This window comes from Neomonachus schauinslandi, chromosome 5 (assembly GCF_002201575.2).
Source record: "Neomonachus schauinslandi chromosome 5, ASM220157v2, whole genome shotgun sequence".
Lineage (NCBI taxonomy): Eukaryota > Metazoa > Chordata > Mammalia > Carnivora > Phocidae > Neomonachus > Neomonachus schauinslandi.
Genome location: NC_058407.1, coordinates 126,482,095 through 126,508,627, shown reverse-complemented (window position 1 = coordinate 126,508,627; position 26,533 = coordinate 126,482,095). Strand labels below are relative to the sequence as shown.

The 26,533-nt window shown below is 35.7% G+C and overlaps 1 protein-coding gene across 2 annotated transcripts in view; it reads right to left on the bottom strand.

Moving 5' to 3' along the window:
* The window catches only part of UPF2 (UPF2 regulator of nonsense mediated mRNA decay), a 113,145-nt gene that overhangs the window by 50,482 nt on the left and 36,130 nt on the right, over positions 1-26,533 (bottom strand). For both annotated transcript variants that reach the window (XM_021696720.2, XM_021696721.2), the window contains exons 6-9: positions 26,140-26,289; positions 24,495-24,598; positions 19,737-19,822; positions 3,243-3,351 (exon numbers count right to left, since the gene is read on the bottom strand). In XM_021696720.2, coding sequence (XP_021552395.1) covers positions 3,243-3,351; positions 19,737-19,822; positions 24,495-24,598; positions 26,140-26,289 — 449 coding nt within the window. The remainder of the gene's footprint in view (positions 1-3,242; positions 3,352-19,736; positions 19,823-24,494; positions 24,599-26,139; positions 26,290-26,533) is intronic.

The following is a 26,533-nucleotide window of genomic DNA, read 5'->3' as shown; positions in this document are numbered from 1 at the left end:
TAAATAAGTAGGCTCTGTTGAAAATTTGGGGCATGGAAAATTAGAAAGGAAAAAATATTTCTTATTGCCCCACTATTCAAAGACAGCCACTGCTAACATATTAATATGTGATTCTTTTCTGTTCTTTACATTCCAAGCATTTTAACATAACTGTAAACTTATTGTGTGTAAGATTTTACAGCTTGCTTTTTTTTTTTTCCACCAAAAGCAGCACTTTCTATATGTTATGAAAATTTTGGGGTAAATATTACTTTCTTTTTTTTTTTTTTTTAAAGATTTTACTTATTTATTTGAGAGAGAGAGAATGAGAGAGAGCAAGCACATGAGAGGGGGGAGGGTCAGAGGGAGAAGTAGACTCCCTGCCGAGCAGGGAGCCCGATGCGGGACTCGATCCAGGGACTCCAGGATCATGACCTGAGCCGAAGGCAGTCGCTTAACCAACTGAGCCACCCAGGCGCCCGGTAAATATTACTTTCAATGGCTCTATATCATTTCAGCATTGTGACTATATGACCATTTTCTTAATTCACTGTTGGGCTTTTAGCTTATTTTCCATTTTTTCCCCACAATTTAGGATGTGAATAAAGCTTTTTTGGGTATATAGGATTACTTACTTAGGACAGATTCTCAAAGTTGTCCAACGTATAAATGCCTCTGAGAATCTTGAAACATCTTACCAAATTCCTTCTCCAAATTCTGACCTCAAGTGCAGATGGTTTCTCATTTCTATTATCTTTACTAATCTGTTGGTCAAATTAGCAGCTCTGTTGTTTTAACTAGAATTTCTGTGACTACTATATGAGATTTCATATAGTTTTGTTAACCAGTTTAATTTCTCAGGCGAGGTTCTTAGCAGAAGGTAAGTATGATTGTGACAATATGTTGGAATTAGAAGACAGAGACAGGGAAGCCTGAGTAAAACGCTATTCTCATAATTCAAGCTATGAAGAGGAGATGCTAGATTTGAAGAAGTGTTTTAGAAGACAGTACCAACAGAATTTGGTGAATGCTGTCTCCTGAATGTCTGCAGAGCAAAAGCAGAAGTATTTCTCTTAGTGACTAGAGAAAAAATATTGCAAATTTACAGAGAGAATAAAGGTTGATATGAGGAAGTGAAGAACAAAGATGCTTTTTGAGAAGTCATGAGTTTATTTTATTGGACATATTTAGCTAGAACTACATGAGAACTTTCTAAGCACCAAGAGAGAGGTTTTGGCAAGAGACATGTAATTGAGGTTGCTGAGAAAAGTCAACTGAAGCCCAGGTAAAGTATGTTCTGTCAAAAAGGAGGGTGAAGAAGAAAATATGGGGAACGCAAAGATACAGACTTAGCTGGAAAAAAGTAAAAGATATTTTACTCCTGATAAAAGATACTGAGAATAGCAGTCATAAGTAAGAACCAGGAGAGAGTGGTGGGAGAGAAGGGATAATTATTATTATAATAATATCTATGTCTGAGCACTGTGATGAACTTTATATCCATTATCTAGTTTAATACATAAGAACAATCCCATTTGAAAAGATACCAGTATTATCCCCACTTAAGTAACTCGACCAGAGTTAACAACGCTAGCAAGTGGGAGGAGACAGAATGACAGAAAAAAGCAGAAGAGTCCAGCAGTTTAGAATCTGCAGGGACATCAACCAACATAAAGCAATTAAGAGGATACTACTGGTGGTTTCTGCCAGGGTGCTGTGATGGTAAAACAAAGGGTAAATGTCAGAAGCAGAAGAGACAAGTATGCTCTAAAAAAAACTCGAACAAGAGGCAAATGAAAGAGGATGGGTGTGAGGCTGAAAGACATTTTCTTGTTGCTATTATTTTATTTTCACTTAAGGATGGGAAAGCGTTGAGCATATATACAGACAAAAAACAAGTCACTGGCAAAGTCTGCAGATGTCGGGATGGGGAAAGATAGATCATGGAGGAGGCCGAAGTGATCAATGACCTCAAGTATCCTTTCTTCTCTCCCCTGAAGGCAGTGGTTCCCACAGTATTCTCCTAGAATTCTGCTAAGTCTTTGAGTTGTAATGAAGCATTACATCAGGAACAAAACTGCCAATTCCCTCAACTCCCACCCCAGTTATCAAATGTGGGAGGCAAAAGATACATGAATAGAATACTCTTAATCTTAAATTTCTCACCAAAAGCACTAATGATGCTTGGTCCAGCAACCTGTGTGCTGTTTTTGGATCTGGTTGAGGAGTATATACTTAACTATTCATATAACAGAGTCATACTGTCTGCCAGGAAACGTTTCTTGTTTTGCATGATGGGATTAAATAAATCAATGAGAATATCATGACTCTTGGTGCATCAATCCCTGAACTGGCAGCATTTATCAAAGTGTGTTCTTTGAGTGACTATATATTTGACCCATCCCAGGTTCAAAGTGCACAATACTCTATTAAAGCTTTGGGAATTCTTAAAAGAGAACAAAAACAAAACATTTAACTCTCTTGATCTCAGTGTTTCCAAACTGCTTTTAAAACACAGAAAACATGTCTTTTCAGTCTACCAATATTCACTTTCAGTCACTTTTAAGGAATCATTTTACTCCTTTCAAGGCTGTATTTATATCACCTGCACAAGGTGATGGGTAGGTAGTATGGATTTGAAGAACCACTAACAGGCAATTTGTTAAGACTCCTAGGACTGGAAAGGGAGAGAAGCTGTCTGGAAACCGGTCCCTGGTACTTACCAGGGTACTCTTTAAGAACTTACCGCTATACAAGGTAAAGATTGTTAAGGCAAGAATCAGTAAAAACATGGGCTATGACAGCATTCACTGATCAGATCAATTATGCAACCTCGTGTGCCCCACACATTTGGACTCCCGACACCCCAACAGGCATCTTCCAGGCATTGTGCCCTGACTCGCATGGCCAATCCTATGTTTCTTCTGAGAACACCAATGAGACCTGCTGGCTCTCTTGACCTTGGAGATGGTTTTTACTTTACAAAAGCAAAAAGTGCAGTACCTGTAGGAAACAAGGTAGCAGCAACAGCTCATCTCCAAATTGGAATATATCACTTACCAATTTCAAGCTTTGTTGAGAAAATTTACATTTTAACAACTCAGAAGTCCATACATTCTGAACTGTTACACCACTATCAAATTTCAAAAATATGCTTATCAATACAATAATCATATTCTTAAACTAAAGAATCCTCATTCAACTTGTAAATATATAAATGTGTGTGTGTACATATATAACAAAATAAATGCTTAAATACATACATGAAATCTGAAATCCCCCCTCAGCATGGAACAAAGATCCTCTGCTACATCAGACATGCAGGGATGCAATGTAGCAACCAATCTTGCATAAAATGGTAGCAAATCCAACCTGCAAAAGTTATATGTGATATATGTAAAAGGAAAGACATACCAGCAGCAATTCATCTTAAAATTTAAACTTTCTCAGATATATTCACACATTAAATGATAAAAACTAGTAATCGTACAAACGTGCCTATTTATTGCCATCATAATGAAGCATATGGAAATTCAACCTGCTTTGTGAAAGCTTATTAATAATCTGGTATTTTCTATTCAGTGCATTTACTGCACATTTGTAATTTCACTGAGTATACAATTTTGATAACATATGAAATACCAAGCGCAGAAAGCACTAAGTTTTGACATGGCCTGAATTTTTAATCACATAATTACTAAGTAAACAAACCTAATGGTAACTTAAATAGTGCAAAACAGAATCCTTTTAAACCATTTCCTTCATTTATCCACGGATCAGTTATTTGGGAACTTTAATGTCTAAAGTGAAAGGGTAACTGATAACCAAGAAGGCATCTAAGAAGTCAAAATATTATCACAAACCCACACACTTCTACATCTTATTCATTACAGAACCTACTCAGATTCGCCCACGGTGCCTATCCTCTCTTACTCTAGACATAACTGGCAAATACGTGGTTATTCATGCTGCCACCCCCTTTCATTATCAGAGCACTTTCTCATCAAACATGAATGCAGCTCCAGAATCCTGCTTAACCCAGCACTCCAGGCAGCCACTACTAATCAGAATGAATACACAAGCTAAAATTTACTTTCCATTCCTGCCACAGCCATTATTTTATAAAATTCGATTACTCAATGATGCAACACTCAGCAAACGCTGTAGGTAAGCAGCAGTGAGGAATTAACAAAAGCAGCTGCGATAACAGTACCAAGTTATAGGGAGCTAACAGTGAGAAAGGAAGTTAAAAACTATAAAAATTCAACACAAGAGCTCAAAAAACTACACAGCCTACAGCCAATGAGAACAGAAACACACAATCCTACAGGATATCCCTATAGTTATCCCTGAATACAGCACTACAGAATAATACATGAAAATGGTTTCACCATCAGAGAAAAAAGTATGCACACCATGCAAGGTTTAGGATTAGATCTGGAAACTCCCAGCATGGACAGATTAAGGCTCAGCTGGAAGAAGAAACACAGCAAAGAAAGGAAGAATGGAGGTAAATTTGGAAGGTGGAGAGAAGTACTCAAATTCATACCTAAGAGCCTGAAAACCTTTGCACTCCTCTTTGACCATTATAATTTCTTTTAAAAATTATCATTTAGTTCTTATTAACTTGCCAGGCTCTGTCCTAGGCACCTAATAATATACTTTATTGAACTTGTTGATCCTAATTACCATCCTATAAGGTGGATATTTTAAGCACCATTTCAGAAATAATGGAACAGATGCTGAGAGAAGTCAGGAAAATAGTGGCTTTGTAATAGTGACTCAGTAAGTTTTATTAAAGGCATCACATCTTTCTTTACTGAAACAATGAAAAGCTCAAACAAATTATGTAAAGATCTAAATCAAGACATTTAATGTTAAATGTTATTTTATATGTTCCTTTAAATTATTTAAAAAGTTTTATCAACTGAAGGTTAAGCTCCTGTCATACAGAAAATGTGCACATATGGGGTACATTACTCCTTGATATTACAAAAATGAAGTGTTTCTGTGAGATACTCTCATAAATACATAGTAATTTCTTCATGTCTTTTAGTGTCAAAAAAAAAGCCTAGGACAAATAAACCTTTAATTTTCTTGCATAACAGATGGATTCACACTAATAGCAAATTTACTTTCTAAATTTTTAAACTTTGGTTGGGATACTGTATTTTAATATATTACAATTGTAATACATTTTAGTTAGAATATATTAGGTTTTTCATTTGTTTTTCAAACCCACTTTAGCAACAAATACTTTTTCCTATTTCAGTTCATAACCAATTGCCAAATACAAATAAACTACTTTAAACCTACGCCTAGGTTCTACCACCCCCGACTGCCACAATTTCTGATCAGAAAAATGAAGAATACACTGAATGTATACAAGAGGTGAGGTCACAGGACAACAAAGAGGAATGTGCTAGGAGTTAGGAGGCTCAGGTTCTAACTCTCTCAAATAGTACCTCTGTAACCTCTAGTCTCAGCTGCCCCGCATAATCCTCCCATGGCTGGGAAGCTCACCTCAGAGTCTCCGCACTGGCTTTTTTTTCAGCTGAAAGCTGCTTTTCTTTTCCCCAAATATCTACACTTACTCCCTCACAAAGGCCAAGTCTTACTTCCAATTGACACCTCCTCAGTTAGACTTCTTCCAAATACTCCCCTGAAACCACAAATTCACCCAGCCCCACACCCCTAATCCTCTACCCTGCATATTTAAAGTAGTATTTATCACCTTCTAACATATTATATAATCTACTTACTTGTTTTGTTTATTATCTTGTCACCCTTCCCCACTAGAATGTAAGCTCCATGGGAAACAGTTTACTAGTACTCAACACAGTGCCAACAATATAGTAGGTGCTCAGTAAACACTTGTTAGATAAATAAATGTTACTGGTATCCCATAACTAGGCTTATTTATTAATTATTTTCCTTTTTGAAGCAGGCTCCATGCCCAGTGCAGAGACCAATGTGGGGCTCGAACTCACAACTCTGAGATCGAGACCTGAGCCGAGACCAAGAGTTGGATGCTTATAACCAACTGAGCCACCCAGGCGCCCCTAGGTTTATTGTTAGCTTTTAGTCAAAAATATTCTTCACCACTCAAGGAAGTACCATCTGATTTTTATAAAAATAATATTAAACTTCAAGTTTTACATTTTATCAAAGCTAGCTTATCAAATATTTTTATGCAATTAAAAGGATAATAATATAATCTCTTATTTTATATATGTTTCCTATTTAAAATATCTTTTTAATCCTAAGATCAATTCTCTGATCCTGCTGGACTTTTATTTAATATACTATTAAATGTGATTTGTTAGTTTTTTACTTAGAATTTTTGTATGGACATTCAAAAGTGAGACTGGTCAATCTTTCAAACTTCCTTGCTCTTTCTTTACTAGATTCTGCCTATTCATAGTATGAAATGGCAAGTTTGTTTTTCTATGCTCTGGAACAAACCAGACAGCAGAAAAATCACTTGTTCCATAAAAGATTGAAAGAACTCAATAAAGCTATCTAGTCTTACTCTATTTAAGATGAAATTAACTGATAACTTCAGTGGTCTACTTTGTTTTATCTTGAAATAATTTGGAAATGTATAATTTTCCCCAGAAAACTGAGTTTCACTGAGATTTTTCAAGTGTTTTAAAAAATATTTCTAGCATATCATCTGGCTCATTTCTTAAACTTTTTTTTTTTTTTTTTTGAGAGAGAGAGCACATGAGAAGGGGGAGGGTCAGAGGGAGAAGCAGACTCCCTGCCGAGCAGGGAGCCCAATGCGGGACTCGATCCAGGGACTCCAGGATCATGACCTGAGCCGAAGGCAGTCGCTCAACCAACTGAGCCACCCAGGCGCCATTCATTTCTTAAACTTTAAATGTTCTTTTTCTTTATATTTTCTAAATGCTTCCCTATTGGATTTTAAGAACCAGCTCTTGAGTTTTTAAAATTAATTTTAGTTTTGGTTGTCTTTCTCAATGTATTTTTCAATACAATGAGATTATACCCACTTAGCATCAAAAATTTTAACCTAACTGTATCATTTCCTTTTTCTTCTTTTCTTGGACAAGTCACTTATACTTTATTTCATTTTTTTCCTTCTTCTACAAAATCAGCTCAATCTATATCAAAGCTTTTTCCCAGTCCCAAAAGAAAGGTAGAGATAGCTAACCTTTTTAAAGGAAAGCAGTCTGTGCTATCCATTCAGGTTGCTATCGGTGAACTAACAAACAGGTAAGTGCTTTCAGCTTCCAAAGGGATTTTAAAAAATAGTTTCAGGATTCCCTGGAAGATCTTAACTCTTTTATGCCTTTCCAGATAGTTAGTAATCCTGGTTTTTGTTCTGTGGGAATTGGCCATGTGAAAGTAAAATTAGAAATTCTGTTTTCCCAGAATCCTCTACTCCTAAAAAGCTCACCAAATCCTTCTCAAACTAACACTTTTCTAAAATTCCCCTTTTTCCATTATACCTTTCACAATTAAAAGGATAGCTGATAGTAAATGCCACCCTGCCCTATTTAAATCTTCAAGCTCTGTGACTGTTCATTCATTACTTCGCAGAATAAAGTCCCATATGTTGGAAATAAGGTAATAAATTAATATATTTCTTCAATGTTAGTCCTGCTTCAGTATGCTTTTCTGTCTTTTCTACCCTTCTATACAATGCAAGGCTACAAGGTAATGGAGTACTAAATGCTATGCGAATCACACTGAAGGTATTAACCACAAAATAAAACATTTTAATGAAACTAAAGAGCAAATTTCTGTACTAAAATTTAAGCTAGATATGTATTTTTAGACTTTTCTGAAAGTCAACTAGAAAATAAACTTAGATCCTCTCCCTTTGAAAACTGAATTTTTGTCCTCGAGAGTGATGATTATTTTTACTAAGTTAATGAGTGAACCATTTAAAAAAGAATGATTTTTTCTTAAACAATAAAACCTTGCTTACATTTTCAAGGTCTCTTAAATTACACATTAAAGTATCTTACTAGCAGTTAATGATCATCAAGTTAGTAAACATCCAGTCATAAACCACAAGTAGTAAGAATGCAGAAACACACATTTTGTTACTGAGGGGGAAGAAAAGAAATTCTTAAAGGTTTTTATCTCGTAATCAATCAGCTTTCTAAAAGAAACGTTCAGCTTTTTTTTCTCTTTAAAATCTAAAGAATTTAACTGTTGGAAGTTATTAATTTTATCTTGTTCAAAAATGCCTAGAAAAAGAAGGAATGTGAAAGAATACTGCTACTGTTCAATTAAAAGAATACAAAGGATTTTCTTCATTAAAACAAAGAAGCAGATGATGATTCAGAAAATATGAAACATAATAAAAGACTGGAGTCAGTTACTCTGCAATCGACAACCAAATGCCCTAGGGACTTTTTCACAATGTTGCCGCTCCCAGTGCAAAAACGCCATCAAGTGGTACAACATGCTAACAGGCTTCAAAGACTAAGGAAAAGCTGTTCAAGAATCAGCAGAAGCACTTCATTCCCTGAACAGTTTGTTTATATTAATCTAAATCTAAAGAAATTCTGATCATCCATCTGTTAAAATTTAGCAATCCATATGGCTTCCAAGTCATTAAAACCAATACTGGGTTCGACTGTACCAGACAAGGAACTAAGAGATTTCTAGGTACTTTACACTCAAAGTTAGTTTAGGGGAGGGGGCCTCTGAGATGCTAGGCCCAATCTCTAGCTTGATCTAAGTGGTGGATACATACGTATATCTAAGATATGAACACTTTATATGAAATTTCAATTATAAGTGTTATGGTTATATTACAAATTAACTATAAAATGATATGAAATATCAAAGGGAATTTCTAGTAGATTTCATTTCTGTGGAGCCCTCCAATAGGCTGAGATAAAATGCCAGGCTTCTAAGCATTCTTTTAACCAACTATTTATTTAATGAAGGAGAAACACACTAAAAGTAAAAACACTTTCAGATCGAACCTTTAAGAACTACATGTACAAATGAAAAAAAATTGTACAGATGGACATCAAATTTTAAAACTTTTATGCTACAAATGACACCAAGAAAGTGAAAAGACAACTCACAGAATGGGAGAAGATGTTTGCAAATTATATTTGATAAGACACACATACAAAGAACATATAAAGAACTCTTACAACTCAGTAATAAATAACATAATTAAAAAGGGGGTAAAGGATTTAAACAAACATTTCTGCAAAGAAGACATACAAACAACCAATAAAGCCATGAAAAGATGCTTAAAACCATCAGCCATTTGGAAAATGCAAATCAAAATCACAGAAAGATACCACTTCCGACTAAGATGGCTATAAACAAAAAGGGACAATAACAAGTGTTTTCAGGATATGACAAAACTGGAGCCCTCATACATTGCTGATGGGAACATAAAATAGTGCAGCCACTGTGAAAAAGTTTGGCAATTACTGAAAACATTAAAGAGTTACCACAGGACACAGCAATTGCACTCCCAGACATATACTGAAGAGAAATGAAAACATACCCACACAAAAACCTGTACTCAAGCTTTACTTCTAGTAGCTAAAAAAGCGGAAACAATCCTATTGTCCATCAACTGATAAATGGTTAACAAAATGGGGTGTGGAATATTATTCAGCCTTAAAAAGAAAGAAATTCTAATACATGCTACAACATGAATGGATCTTGAAAACATTAAGTGAAAGAAGCTAGGTACAAAGAGCACATATTGTATGATTTTATTTATACGAAACACTCAGAATAGGCAAACCGAGAGCAACTGAAAGTAGGTTAGTGGTTTCCTAGGGCAGGAGAAAAGGTGGGCAGAGAAAGTATGGAATTGACTACTAATAGACAGAAGGTGTCTCTGGGCAGGGCAAAAACGTTTAAGAATTTGATCAGAGTGATGGTTGCATATATTTAGAACCCTGAATGGTATACTTCAAATGCGTGAATTGTATAGTATGAATTACATCTCAATAAAGCTTTTTTTTTTAAGAAAAGGTCTATAAAGAACCTTAATCTAGTTTAGTGCTTCCTGAACCAAAATATACAGACTAGGTAAGACATCCAAATTCTCTACCAGACACAAGTTATATACATATAGGGATCCCTTGCCTTTTAAAAGTTCATGTTATACCACTTGGCTTTTGCTTAAGACCTACAGTTGCACCTGTTTTTGCTACCCGGAAGAAATCCAGACAGGATTTTTCACTTGTATAAAAAAGGTGAAAAGCAAATCTCGTGTTCAGCGCTGGTTTTGCAGCAAGGCAGGTGCAGAAGTGGTGCACACCAGGAGCAGCCGGAGTGGCTCCATCCCCAAAAACTACACTCAACAGCTCAGCATCAGATCGCCAGAGCCTTCAACTGTGTCTGTGAGCATCCATGCCTTACCTAGATTTATTTTTGGATTCTGTTACCAAGATGTGTCCCAAGGTATCAGAAAAGCCTAAGAGAGGTTTTTTCTTTGGGGGAAAGGGGGTCTGGGCACATTCAAAGACTTTTCCATAGGAATTTATGGTAATTACTGCTTTACACTATTTCAGCTTTAAAAAGATTTCATAGGAATACTCTATACTTTTGGATGGTGGGGAAACCTGTATACTGTTGACCCCTGAACACAAATTTGAACTGTGCAGGTCCACTTAAATGTGGATTTTCCCCCCCCAATAAATACAGTACAATACTGTAAATGTTATTTTTCTCTTTCTTATGATTTTAATAACATTTTCTTTTCTCTACCTTACTTTATTGTAAGGAAACAGTATATAACACATGTAACACACAAAATATGTGTTTATAAACTATTTACGTTATCAGTAAGCCTTCTGGTCAACAGTAGGCTTTTAGTTAAGTTCTGCGGGAGTCAAAAGTTACACATGAGTTTTTGTGCAGAAGGCTGGTGTCCCTAGCCCCCATGTTGTTCAAGGGCCCACTGTATATATAAAACCCTTGGACCCTCACAGTCATAGGCACTCAAACAACAAATAATTCATTCTGATTTGGGTCACATTATTTGGTCAGCTCAGGCAGGATGGACTGGATGAAGGAGGGAATCCTGGCCATAGTAAAAAATCCTGGCTATACAGATGCTCAAAAGGATTCATGTCCTTTGGGGAGGGTGGGGGAGAGAAAATGCCACACAAAAAGAAAGATGCACCTTACCAAAGGGGTCCCACATAGTCTACATGGGCAGACACTGAGGATAGATAAGAGCAAGAGCAAGAAGGTGTTAAGAATCTCCTTGCCCCTCTCTCCCAAAGTGTCCCAGCTTGTCCCTAAGTCCAGAGGGCTCAAATAACTGCCTACCCAGAAGAATATTCTAACATACTCACTCTAGAACCAACCTGCTTTGTTCCCTCTTCCTCCCACTCCCCTTGAAGGCGATCATTCATCTCTCTTATTCAAGATGGAATGAATAAAATGAATAAAAGATGGAGAAGTGTTTGTGAGTCCATGAGAGAAGAAAGGGAAGAAAGGGAACAAAAAAGAGAATGAGAGGAGACTTAATGGCACTTGACTATTATCTTTTTACTCCAGCCTCCCTAGGAACCAAGCTATAATCCTTAGGACAAGCCAAATATTGCAGGTAAGGTAGAAGGATGCCCCGGGGGTTAAGAACAACAACAACAAAAGCCCTTCAAAATTAAAGGCTTTTCCAATCAATAAAAATATACAGTCAACCAGGAAACATCAACCTAGTCCGAGACTCTAATACACAGTCCTTGCCTTTCCAAGTCACTCAGGAACATAAAAAAGAAAGTTTTAGCTAAACACTGAAATCATTAGAAGAGACTAGAGAGTACTATTTACACTAGAAAAGCAGACAAATGAGACATCTGTTCTTATATAAATTAGATATTTTTCTATAACTCAGCTCATCTGAAATGCGTATAAAATACAGAAATGCAGTAAAGAGTTAACAGTCAATGCTACTTGTAAATTCCATTGCTGAAAAGACTGCCCTCTATCAGCCAAACCATACTTAATATCTTTTATTGTTTTCAGTAAGATAACTTACTAGAGAAATAAAATTTTTTTAAAGATTCTATTTATTTATTTGACAGATACAGAGAGCACAAGCAGGGGGAGTGGCAGGCAGAGGGAGAGGAAGAAGCAGGCTTCCCACTGAGCAGGGAGCCCGACGTGAGGCTCAATCCCAAGACCCCAGGATCATGACCCGAGCGGAAGGCAGACGCTTAACAAATGAGCCACCCAGGCGCCCTGAGAAATAAAAATTTAACAACCCCAAACAAATCCCTACGAGTGTATCTGAAGCAAAGGCTAGCCAAGTGCTCCACATGCTTCTCTACGTTTTCCCAATGTCCTTGTTGTCTTCTTAGGCTTTGGGCTGAGTGAAAATGATGTGTCACTTTTTGTCCAAGGTACCTAGGAACGAGCTGAGGTCACACACTGTCCTCTCATGCCAGGATCTATGGCAATGATATAAGATGAAGTTTGTAAACTTCATTTTTCAGAGTAAACTCGAATGTTGCATAAGGTTTGAATGGAGCTACCAAATCAATCCAAATTCGATGCAAGGTAAATTATAGCAGAAGCCACAAGTGAAAAGTGAACAGAGCGCTAATCCAAACAGGGCAGATTTTCAAAATCTATTTATTAATATTATTAACCACAATTTATTTAAAAAATAGAGAGCTGTGCCTGGGTGGCTCAGATCACTCTTGGTCTCAGGGTCATGAGTTCAAGCCCCACATTGGGCATTTAAAAAAATAAAAATAAATAGAGAAAGAAAGAAGAGGAAGAAAAGGAAAAATTCCTTAAAACATACCAAAATTTACCAGAAAAATATTGCCACGAAATATATGAAAATTCTGGCCAAACATTTTGCCATGATTTAAAAAATACTAAATGAACCCTAAAAGAAATGAGGAAGGGAGCACAGGAGAGAACACACTTTGAGAACGCTGAGTAAGAGGCAGAGGATAAAAAAAGACACTGAAAAAAGTGATTAGTGAGAAGATGTAGCTGGAAATAAAGCAAAAGAGATTCAATATGTGCATAACTGAAGTACCTTAAAAAGAAAACCAAAACAAGAGAACAGAACAATTATCTAAATATACTTAAAGATGAAAATCAAGAACACTTTCCTAAAGTATTCAATTTGAACACTGAAAGGGGCATGGGGAATGATGACCCATGGAGAATGATCAACAACACCAAGGCATCTCCATCCTAGTAAAGCCACTGGATTTACTAGGAGAGTTACTTGGGTAGCCATATGAATGACCATGTCAATTAACAGAAGAGAAAAATAAAAAAGGTAGGCTAGCCTCCAGCTTCTTCTCCACAGTAATACCAAATGCCAGATGACGCTGGGGTAACACCTATAAGGTATTTAAGGGAAAAGGTATGAGCCATGAATCCTACAACTAGCTAAGCTGTCCTTCAAGAAACAAATCCACAGACACATCACTCTGAATGTACAAGAGCTCAAGGGATATTTTTTCCCAAGAACTCTTCTTGAGAAAATTATTAGAAGATGAACTTCAGGGGCGCCTGGGTGGCTCAGTTGGTTAAGCGACTGCCTTCGGCTCAGGTCGTTAAGCGACTGCCTTCGGCTCAGGTCATGATCCTGGAGTCCCAGGATTGAGTCCCCGCATCGGGCTCCTTGCTCAGCAGGGAGTCTGCTTCTCCCTCTGACCCTCCCCCTTCTCATGCTCTCTATCTCATTCTCTCTCAAATAAATAAATAAAATCTTTAAAAAAAAAAAAAAAAAGATGAACTTCAGCAAACCAAGAAATAACTGAGGAAACGAGAGAAACAGGGCTGCGGAGAGCATGGAGTATTTAGACTGCAGAACATAAAACAAACAAGCGGGTTAGAGTGACAAATTAGGATGCGCTACCAGCATGGAGACAAAACATGAGGAGGGTGGATGGAAAAGAAGAGGGGAAGTCAGGTAAGTTTGCTGCTTGCCTGCCTGTAGCACTGCAAGTAAAGTAACACCGAAAGCTGACAAACCAAATAACACAAGTCTAAGCACACTTAATACTGAAAAAGGAAAATGTTAAGGAAGATAACATTACAGACCAACTCCAGGTGGGTAAGGAGAGGGAGAAGAAAGGAAGAGAACACAAGCTAATTTCATCATCACTTGTGGTGGGAACAACAAAGATTGTCTAAATAAAGGACCATGAAGTAAACCTACAATTATGAAGGTAACTACTAAAATAAAAATACAAACCTTCCTCAAATCAGAAAACACGTATACCCACATATGTACGGCAAATAAAACAATACAGATTACATAATGAAAGACTTTTTAGGGGCACCTGAGTGGCTCAGTGGGTTAAGCGCCTGCCTTTGGCTCAGGTCATGATCTCTGGGTCCTGGGATCAAGTCCCACATCGGGCTCCCTGCTCAGCAGGGAAATTGCTTCTCCCACTCCCCCTGCTTGTGCTCTCACTCTCTCTCTCTGTGTCAAATAAATAAATAAAATCTTAAACTGTTAAAAAAAAAAAAGATTTTTTAAAAATTAAACCAAAAAGACAAATAATATAACAGAACTTGGACCAATCATATCTGTCTTATCAAAAGTGTAAACAGGGCACCTGGGTAGCTCAGTCAGTTAAGCGTCTGCCTTCGGCTCAGGCCATGATCCCAGGATCCCGGGATCGAGTCCCACATTGGGCTCCCTGCTCAGTGGGGAGTCTGCTTCTCCCTCACCCTCTGTCCCTTCCCCCTACCCCACCCCTGCTGATGCTCTCTCTCAAATTAAAAAAAAAAAAAATGTAAATAGCCTAACTTAATGATAAGAAACATATTTTCAGAACAGATGTCAAAGTAAAATTCAATTCCAGAATATACAAGAGACTCAACTAAAGTGATTCTGAAAGACTGAATACAGAAGGTCAAAAGCATACTAGAAAAAGAAATTAGAAATTGTAATCTTAATACCAGATAAAGTAGTATCAGGCCAAAAAAGCATTAAGACAAAGAATGACACTTTATAGTGATAATAGGTTCAATCCACAGTGAGGTGTAAGTTTTATCTTCATACCAAATAACACAACAATAACATTCGAAAAGCTGAAATCATAGTAGTTATTAGGAAAATAACACACATCAACAGTAGTCTTTAATTCACCTCTCTTAGTCCAGAACCCCTGGGTAGAGGGAAAAAAGTCAAAAAAATGGACTAACTTAATAAAAGTTATTTAATACTGTGAACTTCCCTGATCAATACATTTAACTCTTACCATAAAAACAAAGAATGTAACCTTTTTAAAAAAATGCTTGTGTGTGGGGTGCCTGGGTGGCTTAGTCAGTTAAGTGTTCGACTCTTGGTTTTGGCTCAGGTCATGATCTCATGGGTCACGGGATGGAGCCCCACATCAGGCTCCCTGCTCAGCAAAGAGTCTGCTTGAAGATTCTCCCCCTCTGCCCTGCCCCGCCCTCACATGCTCTCTCTCTACAATAAATAAATCTTTAAAAAAAAAATGCTTGTGGAATGTTCACGAAAACTGACTATGTAATAGGCCATAAGGAAAATTTCAAAAAATTCTAAAGAGAATAGACTGTATTTTCTATTCATAGTGCAGTAAAAATACAAATTATTAACCAAGTCAGACAACAAAACAAAACAAAAAAGTCTCACTACCTGGAAGTTTCAAACCTCTCTCAGATACCTCCCTAGGGAACAAAACGGAAATATAAACTAAAATTGGAGATTTTCTAAAAAACATAAAAATAGAAATCACTACATGTAGGAATTACAAGATATAGCGAAGACCATTCTCAGAAGACAAATATGTTAAATGCCAAAGAAGTAACAAAATGAAAGAAAGTTTATAGCAGCAATGTCTACAATAGCCAAACTGTGGAAAGAGCCAAGATGTCCATCGACAGATGAATGGATAAAGAAGATGTGGTATATATATACAATGGAATATTATGCAGCCATTAAAAGGAATGAGATCTTGCCATTTGAAACAACGTGGATGGAACTGGAGGGTGTTATGCTGAGCGAAATAAGTCAATCAGAGAAAGACATGTATCATATGACCTCACTGATATGAGGAATTCTTAATCTCAGGAAACAAACTGAGGGTTGCTGGAGTGGTGGGGGGTGGGAGGGATGGGGTGGTTGGGTGATAGACATTGGGGAGTTGTATGTGCTATGGTGAGTGCTGTGAATTGTGCAAGACTGTTGAATCACAGATCTGTACCTCTGAAACAAATAGTACAATATATGTTTAAAAAAAAAAGACGAACCATGAGTGACGATGGACTCTGAAAAACAAACTGAGGGTTCTAGAGGGGAGGGGAGTGGGAGGATGGGTCAGCCTGGTGATGGGTATTAAAGAGGGCACGTTCTGCATGGAGCACTGGGTGTTATACACAAACAATGAATCATGGAACACTACATCCAAAACTAATGATGTAATGTATGGTGATTAACATAACAATAAAAAATTTTAAAAATGAATGAAAGAAACCAAGATAGAAGAAATTGGTAAAAATCAAAAGACAAAAATGATGAGTAAAAAAATTATAAAACAGTAGAATAAATTTTATTTGGAAGCTGGTTTTTTTGGTAAAGGAAAAACAAAAATGGATAAACTACAGGCTGACATGCTCAAGAGGAGAAAAAAAGAAAAGGGAAGTACAAACACAGCGTTGTCTGCAACGGCAAAGACTAGAATGTCCAAAATGGTTAAATATAGTACATCCATAAATAGAAACACTGCAGCTTTAAAAGAACAAGGGAAATCTTTATATACTGATATGAAAGCTCTCCAAGATATACTATTAATGAAAACAGTAACATTCAGAATGACAGGTACAGTAAGTTGCCCTTGTTTAAAAAACAGTAAATATAAGAATTTATAAATACATTTTCTTGTACATCAAAAAGAAACTTAGAAAGATATAAAAGAATCAAGACAGTGGTTTCCAAGTGGAAAAAGTGGAAATTGGGTATAAGGAAAAAAAGGATGGAAAGGATACTTTCAGCACACAATGTTTGATACTTCTGGGTTTTGAGCCTTATAAATGTTTTAGATTTGCATATGACCAACATTAATTCATCAAATATTTTCAAGCACTTACCAGAACTATACTTGCTGTGGAAAATGTAAAAAATGAAAAGATCCAGAACTCTCTTTTTTATTTTTTAAGTAATCTCTACACCTAACGTGGGGCTCGAACTTACAATCTAAGATCAAGAGTCACATGCTCTATTCACTGAGCCAGCCAGGTGCTCCAAGAACTCCCTTTTAAAGAGCCTATAGTTTTTACAGTTTGTGGTAGGGATACAGGTGGCAAAGCAACACTGGGATATGTGCCTGAATCTTCGTATGAAGACGTTATGTTGAAAGTGCTGTAAGAGCACCTATATGTACATAACGGAAATGAAGATGGCTGTTCAGGGAAGACAGCTCTTAGGCTAAGATTAAAAGGGTGAGCCAGAGATTTTCAGGGGAAAAATAAAGAATATCCCAGACAGATTAGAAAACAGAGGCTTGGAAGCAGAGAGCGCAAAGGGTATTCAAGAAATCAGGATTCTGCAAGAGGAAGAGTGGATAGAATTCTGACTATAGCTGGAAGGGGGCTAGATAAGAAAAGGCATTAAATACCATGTTATGTAATTTTATCACCTTCTACCTGTCCGATGAGATAAAGAAGTAAACATGGCCTCCTCCCTGCAGCTTAGTCTAGAGGACAACGTCCAGGGAAACAAGAAAGCAGTTTTTGCAACACTTTTCCTGTCTCTAGCTCTTTGCACACACTCAGCTGCCTCCAGAAGAATGCTCTCTCTACATTCCCTTTCCCCAGCCATCCCTAGCCTACCTAATTCCTTTCTCAAGACTCACATTAAATGACCCTTGTTCCAGGCAGCCTTCTCGGACTCTCCAGACTAAATCAATCAATTCCACTTGCTATATACTTCAAAGCATGCTGTGATTCTTCTTGGTAACTACAGTTAGAAGTCTTTGTCTTCCTTTCTAAACTGTAAGCTGTGCGAATACAAGAGTCTAGTAATAAATGAATAAATTTTAGAACATAATTTAATCTTTCCTGATCACTCAGGTGTATTATAAAAAAAACCTAAATGACTGAATTTATACATTTCAGGTATATAAAACTACATATAGGTCTCTTCCTCATGGCTCTAGCATGCTATACACTTCAAGTACTTGTCTCTTTACTTCTTCCCTCTCCTCTCAAACCATAAATTGTCACTTCCTACTACCCTTAAGTCTACATTTCTAGCAGATTCCAAGTACGTCTAATTTGCAGCTATTTCCTGAGCTAAGCAGATAAACTGAGTTATAAAGGATACAACTAGCAAAGACTAAATTATAATATGTAGTTTTTGAGGGGGGGCGGTGGAGGAGAAGGGTGTGGTGGAACAACAGAACAGGGATGTAGGGAGACATGATACTCTTTTATAAGCAAACTATTTAAACATCACTGCATGATTTCTATTGTAAACAAAGTGTTTTATTTTTGCTAACTTTGAATTTTCTGTGTTATATTAAGTTCAAATACTTGTTAATACCTGTTTCTTCAAATAAAGAGCTGAAAAAAATCTGAAAATAAATATTCCATTGTGTAAAAGAATGACCTGAAAAAAATCAGTCCAAGATACTGAGGGAAAAGTATCTGAATTTTCATCAATTCGAGGCATACACTTTTTCCCACTTACAAATACATGAAAGTGGGTTGTGTCTCACAATTAAGGCCTTAACAATAACTGGCAATATTTTTTCTTTCTTAGTTTTACATAAAATAATGGTGCACCTAACTGATGGCACCTTAGATTTGATGAAATGCGTATTATAAAAATATTCATTTACATGACTTTCTCAACTAGATAATGCTTAATACATTCCATCTCTCTTGCCCCACTAAGATGAAAAATCAAATGCTCATATTAATGATGCTGGCAGGAGGCAAAAACCAGTATGAAAGAAAAAAAAAGTAGTGATTTGGTTTCACTGAAAAATCTTACATCAAGAGATTATGGGCCTCTACCAATGAATGGACCTAATGAAAACTTTGCTTAAGAAACCTTTAGTGAAATCCCTCAGAACCCTTACTTTCTGGGGAAAGTATCTACGTTAGCTATGTGGTATGTAATCATCGTAACCGTTAACAAAATTATTTAGTTATTCATTGTTGAATAAAGAGAAAGGCATCTCCTCCAGGTTCCTAAGGTCAATAGTCTGAGTGGTCCTCCATATTTCAGGACCATTAATTTAGTGTAATTTACAACATTATTATTCTCTAAAAGCATTATGCAACTAAATATGCTTCTTGAATTACTAGCAATATAATCACTAATGTAACTTTCAATTCTAAACTAACGTAATCACAAAAACATGGAACTTTTCATTTAAATACAACTGTAAAAATTAGATACACTCAATTAGTCTGATCTTTATACAAAATAAAAACTCTCCAAAAAACTTATAGACCTTCTGTTATTTTTTTCTCCTCAGGGGCAAAAGTATAAACCAACTACTTCTAGAAATGATTAAGTTATTACTATTCTTAAGTTACTATTATTCTCAAACATTTTCTCTTCAAATAATTAGGTAAGCATCAGAAGAAATATTTCCACTAGAGCTAATGAACAAAAGAAAAGAAATCGAGAAACAAGTTCTAGAAAATATGCTATAAATAATAATGTCTGTTGACAAGAGATATTTTTAAAGAGATAATTGAACAAGAACATTTATCTTACAATCATCACTACAGAGTAAAAACACTAACAAATTACTTTGTTTTTTAGTACCTACCTTTGTCTGGGAACTATAAAGAGTGCCCGTACCAACTTCTTCCTATTCGCTTTTGTATTCATGTTCATGCAAAAATCCATTGCTGCCTAAAGGAGAAAAAGCAAACTTTTTTCCTTAAAAAAATATATATATAAATTTAGCTAATGAAAGCAGAAACCATGCATGCTACAAAGGACTTCTCCTTGTTCCTAAACACTTCAAAATGGTTTTAGAACACTAGTATTGTAAGCATATGCCAAACTAAAAGATCATGAAAGCTTAAAGTCTTCTCTCCTTTTAGATCTCAAAAGATATGTCTCATAAACTTCTTAATTACAACCTAGAGTTAGAAACAGAAAGCCAAGTGGGTGGACTGAAGACCTGCCATGAATTATTTGGCAAATAACTATATGAAATGGCAATTAATGCCTCTGAGCTCAATGAAGTCAGGTAAACCAACATTAATATTGGAAAACTAGTCTGACAGAATTAGAAAGTAGCAAGAATAGTTCTTGCCAGGAACCAAGAAACTTATTAATGCTAATAAGGATAATCAAAAAAGAACAAAGATAAACTAGAAATGAGAGAAAGGTATATATTATTCTCAGGAACATGTAAAAATAAGTGCCTCAGCATTGACTAAAAAGGTTTAGTTTAGTGTCAACAATCAGATTTGACAACTTAAAGAAACCACATCACAGGACTCCAATAAATACCCACAACTGTTATCTAGTGTAGCAACCTACCATTCTATACTGTAGTAACAAAGAAGTGTTCAATATTTCATCACTATGTCTGACATAAAAGCGTAAAAGAAAAGCTGAGAGGTATGTGTTCTAGGAAGCCACTGGAAAGCAAAAATATAAGTAACTGGTATTTTTAAAACATAGGCATGTATACTTTAAAATGTTAAAGATTTTCAGTATATTTGGTTTAAGAAAAATAAGTTATACTTTAAAAAGGAATAAACTACCTTTAAATATACTTTTGAGGATTTCAAATATTATCCTTCCATAGGTTCACATGTAATGTAATGATTATTTTATCATTAATCCTAATCCTTAATCTGATAATCTCTTGATTATCAGATGCACATAAAAGATCCAGAGTTTCCAGATCTATTAAGGATTTCTACTCTTGCTATAGACAGAATGTACTGAAATACCTCCCATTTGGTTAAATCTTTTGAGGAAATGGCACAGCTAACACTGATTAGATTCAAACCTGGGACACTAACTCACATTGCAGTATTCACCAAGATCAAAATTTCACATCAACATTAATCAAGAGAGTAAAATCAATTTAAAATTTTCTTCTGCTTGTAAAGAGAGTATAATAAATGTTATTAAAGCTTACATTTTATAACGGTAAAGTTTATCATAGCTAATTAAAATAACAAAGAGAAAGGAGAAAATACAATAAATTTCCTATAATCAATTCACCCATAGGCAACATTGAAAAATTCTGGACCTAATAAATAGAAATCCCAAAGTCATGTACTCAGAAAATAAAATAGGTTAATACTAGAAAAGTTCACACACACAAACTCTCAAACCAACATTTCTGAAAATATTAAAAAACATTTTAAATGGCCAATAATGGTTTATGTCTCACCGTAAATTAGAAAACACAAAAAATAAAATGTATTTCAGTAACTACTTTAGAACACTATCCTTTGAAATACATAAGTACTTTGCATATTCTACCTAAATAAATTTTATGAAGACAGAGAAGGCAATAATCACTTCACGATAATCAAAGGCCACGGGGCGCCTGGGTGGCTCAGTTGGTTAAGCGACTGCCTTCGGCTCAGGTCATGATCCTGGAGTCCTGGGATCGAGTCCCGCATTGGGCTTCCTGCTCAGCAGGGAGTCTGCTTCTCCCTCTGACCCTCCTCCCTCTCATGCTGTCTCTCATTCTCTCTCTCTCAAATAAATAAATAAAATCTTTAAAAAAAAAAAAAAATCAAAGGCCACTTAGGTTAAGGAAAAAAAAACCTACAATGTTCAAAACTCTCCACAGATCAGGAGTCCGTAAAGCATGTCAATGCCTAACACACAGTAGGGGTTTAGTAAGTATACAGAATAAATAAATAAAAGACAAGATGAGTAGAAAAACTGTAAGAATTACTAATTTCAGAAAATTAAAAGGAAAAAAAGCTTCATATGTATATTAATTCTTAGATTTAACCAGTCCTGTCCTTTTGGGAGAAATGGAAGCAAAAGGAGTCTCCCTGGTGGTATCTATTTGCTTGAGGAACAATTGCTGATTGACAACTCAGTAAGCAGTATTATGAAAACTTGTTTCAAAACAATTTAGGTAATGAAAGACAGTTCAACAATCATTTCTTATTTTATTAAGTAAAAATAAATTCTTCTGATCATCAAATGTATGCAGAAATAAACATTAAAAAAATAATAAACAAACACTACCATGAATGACATTACTCACAGAAGTTACCTAAATGAAATTTTCACTCTGGTTTCTATATTGTTACATAGTTATTGAATTCAAAGAATTCTTAGATTTTTCTGTTTCCCAATTACTTTTCCCTCTCAAGCCATTTGGACCTTTGTGAATGTATATGGAAGAAATACCTTTCATGAGGACGCTGACTCCCCAGAGGAACCCACTGGAGTCCAACAGGGAAGAGTGGCCCATGTGACCCTCAGAGGGCTACTCAGAATTTACTATACAGTCATTACTGGCAAGAGCTCTTAATACTGAGCGGGGCGCTACAGGATACCTTCCAATGCAGACTCAGAAAAGTAATGCTACTATATACAAAATGGCCAAGTTCCTTCTCACCTTCAATTTTCATGATAGTACTCAAAATGGGGTACAGGGATGGAGCATAAGTGTCAAGGTATCTCTCTGTCATCCTCTGTTTATGTCTCATGAATGAACATATGAAAATTTGGCAGGGGAAAGATTCAATCATATTTCAAACTTGCTAAGTTTTTGAAAACTGTACATTGACCTAATCACTCCAAGAAGTAAGCCAATTTGGAAACAGTTTCGAGATTACTCGATTACATGAATAGTTACTGAAATACATCTACATTATTTGAAGGAGAACTAAACGAGCTCAAAGTTGAAAAATAACCTAACCACTGTAGTTCTCTATAGGAGACTGTCAAAGCATTATGGGGAAAAATATGATTATATTACACTCTGACAAAAAAATGGCTTAAAGCAACAGTTTCCAAACTTTGGGTCTCAAGTGCCCTTTACTTCATACTCTCAAAAATTAAGGACCTGAAAGAACTTTGTTTACATGGGTTACATTTATCATCATTTACTGTACTAGAAAAATATTATTTCACTTAAAAATACCAATAAATCTATTAGTTGTTATTTGTTTTTGGAAATAACTACATACTTTTCAAGAAAAAAAATTTAGTGCCAACAGTGGTACTTTTTTAGAAAATAGCTAGATTTTCATATCTACTTAAGCATTCAATCTGTCATGATGTGTTTTGTTTTTTGGATGAAGTAAATGAAGAAAATCCAACTTCACATATATACATAGCTAGAAAAGGGAGATGTACTTTAATATACTTTCTACTAATGGTAGATATTCTTTGATACTACCCCAAAACTTGACAAGTGGTAGTTTCCTAATGGTTAGCTGCAACGTGGAACCAAAATCAATATTAAAATCCACTGGTCTAACTTGCATTTTTGAGCGAATCTTTAACACCCAAGCAAGATTCTGTGAACACTGTCTCGTAGTCACTTAGAACAATGGTTCACTGAGCAATGCAGATCTTCCACACACATAATTTTATGTATTTAAAATTACATTATTTAATATCATTGCAAATTTCATCAGAAAAGTCCTATCAATAAAATCTCTTCAGAAAAGAATTGGGAAAGTATCAAGCTTATGGTGGTAGATGTAAGTTTTCCAAATTTCTAACTTTTGTTGAAAACTCCAATTCGTTCATTGGTAATAAATACTTTATTGCTGTCCTTGAAGTGACAGGCTCACCTTGTTCATGTTGGAAAACTATCTGCTAAACACCCAAGTCTGAGTTAACACAGTTTGCTCATCACTTCTTTCAAGTAAAAATGGTATTCTATGAAAAAAGCAACTAGTTCAGCTTGCAACTCAATCACACAAGTGGTTTTTCGTAAGACAACCTTGAGAAAGTGGAAGTGCCTTATATGCAATCCCCATTTTTTCAGATTAAAAGGATGTGTATTCAAAGATTAAAAGAAAATAAAATCACAAATTTTTACAGAGTCATCAAGGAGATTCTTAAATGAAAGTAGCACTCTCTTTTTAATTACAAATGCATGGCAGTGAAGAATACAAAGGCTACTAATACAGTTTGCACCCACTCATGCTAAATTGCCACTTGCTTTTGCAAATGTCAAAAACAATGAAAAGGCGGGGCTTGGGGGGGGAACCCTAATATTGGTATGATAAGAGTTTTAACCTTACAGACCTCATGAAAACGCCTCAGAAGACCCCAGGAATTGACAAAGCATACTTTAAGAATTTCTGGTCTAAAACCATATTTTCCAAACAGTGGGGTCCCTATATGAAGGGGAGAAGTGTCAAGCCAATTCTAGACACAGTTTCACACTCAAAGATAATATCTACAAATTGGCTCCAATTTTCTATGTTTATTTTGGATTCCCATAAAAGACTCCACTTGAAGAAATAGTTCATTCTATGGCTAAAACAGTCCAAAACCCACAAATATTCCTAATTAGAGCTATCCCACAAGGTCTATGTGCTTGCATAAAGTTAAACCACGACAATTATACCTTGTCTATCAGATCTCGGTTGACACAGTTGGGCAACTGCTGGAGGAAAGCATCTACTATGAGCTTGAGATGAGATCCAGTGCTGGCTTCTTCATCCTCTTGTTCTAATATAAAATTAATTTTTAAATAGGTTAAAAAAAATACATAGAGACAATACCCAGAGACAAGAATAGAAACATTCTATTGTAAGTTATTTGGCAAATAGATTATCTACAGCTTTTCTTATGGAAAAATGGAAGCCTTTTTTGAGCTATTACCCTAAAGTTTGGGTATATCTCGAATCAGAACCCAAAGACACTACAGTCTTTCAGATATCGAATATGAAAAGGCAAACTTTTGCCTTAGACACAAAAACTTAAACATAAATTGCATGTAGTTTTATAGTAAATTTGTTATTTTTATCTGCTGAGCATCCCTCCCCCATGTCTTCAAGTAGTAACAGCCCTCCCATCACTTGCTTGCCTTTGAAGGCAACCCATGGGGTTCTGATAGGGAAGGGCACAGCCAAAGCACAGCACACCACCTTCCTCTTAGCCACAGGCAACCATGACACAGGATTAGCCAAATCCTTCCATGATAATTATGTACAAGCACTGAGACGACTCTCTTTTCCTTTGATGTTAATAGCTGATAGGATCTGGGCTTAGGGCAGCCTTCAACCATGCCCACCCTCCCTTCATGACATGGAGAAAAGAAAACCGACAGTAGGAAACAATGAAGACAACAGAGAAATAAGCAATACTGACAATAGGTATCCTTTTAATAAAAAAATCCCAGCTAATAAATGGATAAAGAAGATGTGGTGTATATATAGATATACATAAAATGGAAATATTACTCAGCAATAAAAAGAATGAGATCTTGCCATTTGCAACAACAAAGAGTATAAAGTTAAGTGAAGTAAGTCAGAGAAAAACAAATACCAAAGGACTTCACTCATATGTGGAATTTAAGAAACAAACAAATGAACAAAGAAGAAAGAGTCAAACATAAAAGACTCTTAAATACAGAGAACAAATTGGTGGTTGCCAGAGGGGAAGCAGGTGGGGCAGGCAGATGAAATAGATAAAGGGGATTAAGAGTAAACTTATCATGATGAGCACTGAGTAATGTACAGAATCACTGAATCATCATATTGTACAGCTGATGCTAATATAACATACTGTATGTTAATTGTACTTCAATAAAAAGTCCTAACTAATAAAGAAACCTAATAGGAAGTATTTAGGGAAAATTAACAATATAACATTTTTATTACTAAATACAAAACATTACTCAATTATAAAGACAAATAAAATTGTAACAAATAAACTTATCTACTAGTTGTCTTTTTCTCTCTCAACCATTTTAGAATAACTTTCAAATACTTTTATGTTAAGACTGTAAAGATTATACCATGAATTAAATTCATGACAAACTAGCAAGTAAAGAAGCAGAAGAAATATCTATTAAGATATTGAGAATTTAGATGATCATTAAAGCGTGTATTCACATTATGTGGGACATAGCCTGTTTCTATTCTAAATCAAATTCCAAAAAAGTGATGGCCTGGAAACAACAGGAAAATAGAGAATTAAAAAGTAAAGCAAGAGCTCTGTGTATAAAAATTAATCAAAAATTAAATCATTAGCAAAATAACACTTACCTTGCTCATCCAGAAGTTTCTTTGTGAGATCCTCAGCTTCATCTCCACCCTCTAACTCCAAGGTATCATCATTAATTTCTAGGTTCTCCAACTCAAGTTCTAAATCCTCAGGATTTGATACCTCTTTATTATCCTTTGGTTCTTTCGTCTCTATTTGAAAACAAAGAATCAGTATCTCTGAATCAAAAGTCATACTGAAATCCTGCCACAAAAATAGATAAGGATTCATAAAATCTGCATCATTTGTCTTAGAATCTACATATATACCTGGCAATAAACTTGAGTATATATTTAATATACTCAGATTTTATAAAAATAGTACACTCATTGAGAACAAAGACCATAACTTCTTCGATTCTATATGCCATCTATTAACCGAAGGAATGGAGGGATG